Here is a 5,687-nt window from a genome sequence, read left to right on the forward strand (position 1 = left end):
GGGGGGGGGGGGGGGGGGGGAATGCTACAAGCAACTGTACCATTACAAACAAGAAACAGTTAGAGGTGAAGGTTACAGGTCTGACTTAGTGTTTGGGCCTCCTTCCCAGAGGAGGAGGGATAAACGGAACGTCACTAAAAAACCATATTGAGGTCTCTTTTTTTTTTTGCCTCTGCGTGATGTTATTTTGGTAGCAGGAAAGCAATAAAAATGGAGAAAGGGGAATAAATGGGGACTTAAGTTTGGTCCTTCCATTAAAAAAAGAAAAAAAAAGAAACAATCATCCAGTGGCCGGCCAACACGCGCAGGCCTTCAGTCGGCCTGGCTCTTCCCGGTGACTCGCAGTGGATCATGGCTCCTGACCAGCATCTTCTCCAGCCGCTCGCAGTGCTCGCGAAGCTGCTTCTCCCGGGGCAGAAGGAAGGTGAGCACCTTGTTGCGAACGATGCCACGGTCCTCCTCCTCCCTGAGTCGCTGCTTCACTCGCGCAGCCTGCTCTTCCTGCTGTGCCAGGACGCTGTTCATCTCGCAGAAGGCGTCCTCCAGGTACCCGATGGCCTGCAGAGCCTCCTTCTTGAAGTCCTCCAGCTCCCTTTGCACCGCGACCACTTTCTGCCGCAAGATCTCCAAGTCGGCGGGCAGAGGGAGGCAGGAGGGCCATGACTGAGACAGGGAGAGGTCCCCGGACTGGAGCCCACTCTCCACCATCTTCTTGCCCTGTAAGGTATTCACCTTCATAAGAAAGGACCCCATCTGATGGAGGGCTTCCATCATCTCCTCCGACGGAGAGAAACCAAGAAGCCGAGTCAGTTATCTGGGGGCTAGAGGCGCTATCATTTGGATATCATCTCATTGTGACATCAAGGCCCTTCAGCCAATCAGACGGAAAGCCCCTGTTCACTACTTTGCATATTGCAGCTTCCTCGGTTGGTAGCCTACAGTTTTGCCTGTGCTTCCCAAGTCTCCTGAGGCCAGGCTTAGTGTTGTTTTGTCTCCCTTTCAGAATAAGAGCCCACGCGTTCTTCTATCCCCACTGGGCAAGTTTTCTCCCAGAGAGTGGAAAAAACTGGCCAAGACAAGGCAGGCCAGGTTAGGTTCACAGACTGCTGAGACTGAGCAAGGCTGGTTTTACCGCCTGATGTCTGGGCTGCATTCAGTCTCGCCAGTAAGACGAGGTCATCATAACAGATGATGGCTGACCCACCAATAGCTCTGAGATGCTAGAGTATTCCAATTCCAAATCCATCTTCCTTCAATGATGCTAGAATACTTAGGTAATCTTTTTATTGTGATCTATGAGCTTGCTTATGAAGTGTGGTCCACAGAAATACCTGTCGGATAAAAATGAGCCGTTCATATTTATTCAGTAAAAACTTCCTGAGTGCTGGCTAGGTTCTAGAAGGAGTGGGAATAAGGACAGTTTCCTCAGCACACCTGGATGGTGACAAATAAGAGAGGGAAAAAGTGTGGATGGGTAAATCCTATGGTTTTGCCTGGCTACTATAGTCTCTAACCACATTTGACTCAGTCAAGAGCAAACCTCTGCCTTTGCAGATTGCAATCTCTCACCCAGACCTTCTTCCAGGGCTCCAAACATAAACATCTGCCTGACAACCAGCCTTGAAGCCAATCCATCTAGCCCCTAGATAAACTACCCAAACTGCCTCCTGTTCTGCTGTCCTGTGAATGACCATACCTGGGGCAGCAGCCACAGCAGCACCTAGTGACATGGTCTGAATGTCTGTCCCCTTCCCAATTCATTTGGAAATTCTGTCATCCGATTAGTATTGAGAAGTGAGGGGCTTTAGGAGACAGCGTGTAGTAGATGGATGTCACCATTTCTAGAATGGGTTCCTTATAAAAGTCTCTGCTGGTTCCCCTTTTTATCTCTTCTACCATCTTTGCCTTTCTGCCACGGGAACCTTCCACATGTGGTGGACAACATGAAGGTCCTCACCAGACACCAGCCCCTTGGTCCTGGACTTCAGCTTCTGGACTTATGGAGTTTTAAGGAAATAAATTCTGTTGTTGTCGCTTTGTAGATTTCTCTGCATCTGATATTTTGTTTTGTTTCTGCAGAACAACTCAGAGTAAGCCTTCTGGAATCAAGCTAGACTCCTTCACATCCAAGCGACCACAGTGGCTGTTAGGCCTCTCATCCCTGAGCTCCCTGTTGCTCACCCTCTTGCACTGGAGTCCCGACTCCACCGCTTGGAAGCAACGTCTCATTAGGAGAACACCTTTCCCCCTTGAGCCCCTGCTTCCATCCCGGAGTTTCTGAGAGCTGTGCTGTACAGCTCTCTGGGAGAGAAAAACAAATTTCTGATGGGCAGATGCTGCCAATTTCCAAAGTGTAAATACTCCCAGCATGGATAATTTTCAAGCTACCAACTTGTTGTCTCCAGGAGGTGAAGCACCAAATAAGCCCTCCTGAGCCTGGATAAGCCAACTCCAGTGCCACAAGGCGGGTTGCCGCCTTCTCTGAGATGCAGATAGGCTATCTAGTGGCCTCATGTAGTCATCGGAGAGGCCACATCGCAGGGACAGTTGTAGCTAAATGAAGGTGGGATTTTTGAATTGCAAGAAACTCCAATTACTGAGAAGGAATGTGGAATGGAAGGAGCACCTACTTTTCTGGGATTCGGGAGAGCTGGAGTAGGGAACAGCTTCCGTGGTCCCAGGCCAATCATATCCCCCTCGGAGCCTGTTCCCAGCTGGGATATGAGAGTTGAGAGGAGGCTTCTCTTCAGACTCCAGTGTTCAAAGGTCCCCCTTCTATAGCCTCCCCCTTCTTCAGTCACTTACGACAGCTGATTCTTCCAGGACTTTTAGGCACAGTAAACTCCAGCAAACAGAGATCATGTATGCCTAGACCTGTCCATTCAAGAGTCCTGCCTGCTGATGTGCACACAGTGGCACTCAGATAATGAGAAGAAATGGAATTTCATTCCATAGGTGGCTCTCAAATGCTGGCCGCCCCGAGCTTTCCTGCTGACACATTGACACCTACTGGCCTTCATAGAAACCACAGCCTCAGAATTCCACCTAAGAGTGGGTGGGGACCAGGGGGTTGATGGAAACTGCATGGGGTCTGTGCTGTATTATTGGGGGTGCATATTGCACACATAATGGGTTCTCCATCAATAAATAACATCTCCTGGATTAGTGAAAGGGAGAACAAAAGTGTATCTCTTCTAGTCTCGGCCTTGGTGTGTGTCTCTCTTGCTCCCTCTCCATCTCCTCTCTCCTTCTTTGCCTTTGTTTCACACAGGGACTGGCGGGAAGGTCAACACTGGGAGGATTTTCTCAGTTCCTCTGGTGCTGTTGAATGAGGCTCTGGTTTGCTTCTCAGAGCCAGAGGGGTTCCCCTTATCCTAGGGGCGACAGGAAACTGAGAGCCAGGGCCGTCACCAGGCCTGAGATCTCCTGAGCATCCCAGACAGTGACTCACACTGAATGTGCCAGGAAGTTCCACAGTCAGGCCTGGCCTTGCCTACCACTTTTCCGCCCATACGTCTGAGGCATTAGGAATGCTGATCTATCTAGTCCCTTCAAGGTATCAAGAGAAAGGAATTTCGACCTAGCAAAGCATCCGTGACCTTGAATCCCATCGTCAGGAGGGTCCCTTGTCCCAGTCTCTTTCAGTTTGTCATGGCTTCCCTGTGGCTCAAGATGACACAGAGACATGAGGGGTGTGGGGACTTCATGGAGACCCAGGCCTCACCCTGTGAGCGTCCAATTCAGTCAAAATGGGTTGAGACTAGTAGATGGCGTGCCTTAAAGGCTACTGAGTGTGTGACCCGGAGTCTAAAACCCATTTCTTCTTGATCTGGACACCTCAGGAATGGAAAGCACATGGCTTCTCTCCCCCCTCCTGGGTGTTTTCACTTCTGGCAGTGGGATAGATCCCCATCCTTTCGGGAATTACAGGGACACCCACTCCCATCTCCCCTGTCGCCACTTTGTCAAGTCACAAACCCTGAGAGACTAGAAGTGCCTCGTGTTCTGTTAGAATGGCGTGCCCAGCCATGACTAATCCACAGTTGGCTCGAACCCAGCTGTAGTGGGTTTCTAACCCAGGGCTGGCTCACACAGTCATACTTCTCTGCCTGGGCTGGACTCCAGCCAGTTCCCCTGATACACAGGCTCCCAATATCAGAACCAACTGGGGATTTGTTTTCTTTAATGCTTTTTTTAATTGATTTTTATTGAGCTCTACATTTTCCTCTGCTCCCCTCCCTGCCTCTTGCCTCCCCTTCAACCCTCTCCCAAAGTCCCCATGGTCCCAATTGACTCAGGAGATCTTGTCTTTTTCTGTTTCCCATGTAGATTAGACCCATGTATGTCTCTCTTAGGGTCCTCATTGTTGTCTAGGTTCTCTGGTATTGTGACTTGTAAGCTGGTTTTCTTTGCTTTATGTTTAAAAACCACTTATGAGTGAGTACATATATTTGTCTTTCTGAGTCTGGGTTTCCTCACTCAAAATGATGTTTTCTAGAACCATCCATTTGTCTGCAAATTTCAAGATGTTGTTATTTTTTTCTGCTGTGTAGTACTCTATTGTGTAAATGTACCACATTTTCCTTATCTATTTAGGTTGTTCCCAGGTTCTGGCTATGACAAACAATGTTGCTATGAACATAGCTGAGCACATTTCTTTGTGGCACAATTGAACATCCTTTAGGTATATACCCAAAACTGGTATTGCTTGAGGGTCTTGAGAAAGGTGGTTTCCTAATTTTCTGAGAAATTGTCACACTGACATCCAAAGGGGCTGTGCCAGCTTGCATTCCCACCAGCAATGCAGAAGTGTTCCCTTTACCCCACAACCTCTCCAGCATAAATTGTTATCAGTGTTTTTGATCTTGGCCATTCTTACAGGTGTAAGATGGAATCTCAGAGTTGTTTTGATTTGCATTTCTCTGATGACTAAGGATATTGAGCATTTCCTTAAGTGTCTTTCAACCATTTTAGATTGGTTGTTGAGAGTTCTCTGTTTAGGTCTGTGCTCCATTTTTTATTGGGTTATTTTTTCTTTTGATGGCCAATTTCTTGAGTTCTTTGTATATTTTGGAGATCAGACCTCTGTCTGATGTGGGGTTGGTGAAGATCTTTTTCCATTCTGTAGGCCGTCGTTTCACCTTGTTGACCATGTCCTTTGCTTTACAGAAGCTTCTCAGTTTCAGGTGGTCCCATTTATTAATTGTTTCCCTCAGTGTCTGTGCTGCTGGGGTTATATTTAGGAAGCAGTCTCCTGTGTCAATGCATTCAAGTGTACTTCCTACTTTCTCTTCTATAAGGCTCAGTGTGGCTGGCTTTGTGTTGAGGTCTTTGATCTATTCGAACTTGAGTTTTGTGCATGGTGATAGCTATGGATCTATTTTCATTCTTCTACATGTTGATATCCAGTTATGCCAGCACAATTCATTAAATATGCTTTCTTTTTCCATTTGATATTTTTTGCTTCTTTGTAAAATCAAGTGTTTAAAAGTGTGTGGATTAATATCCGGGTCTTCGATTCAGTTCCAACTGGTCCTCTGTCTGTTTTTATGCCAATACCAGGCTGTTTTCAGTACTGTAGCTCTGTAGTAGAGTTTGAAGTCAGGGATTGTGATGTCTCCAGAAATTCTTTTATTGTACAGGATTGTTTTGGCTATCCTGGGTTTTTTGCTTTTCCATATGAAGTT

The 5,687-nt window shown here is 47.3% G+C and overlaps 1 protein-coding gene across 1 annotated transcript; it reads right to left on the reverse strand.

Annotated features, from left to right (window-relative positions):
• Positions 1–312: 312 nt before the first annotated feature.
• On the reverse strand, positions 313–771 carry Ccdc182 (coiled-coil domain containing 182). Its single transcript, XM_075942382.1, has one exon. The coding sequence runs from the start codon at positions 769–771 to the stop codon at positions 313–315; it is 459 nt and encodes a 152-aa protein (XP_075798497.1).
• Positions 772–5,687: the final 4,916 nt, after the last annotated feature.

This window comes from Microtus pennsylvanicus, chromosome 11 (assembly GCF_037038515.1).
Source record: "Microtus pennsylvanicus isolate mMicPen1 chromosome 11, mMicPen1.hap1, whole genome shotgun sequence".
Classification (NCBI taxonomy): domain Eukaryota; kingdom Metazoa; phylum Chordata; class Mammalia; order Rodentia; family Cricetidae; genus Microtus; species Microtus pennsylvanicus.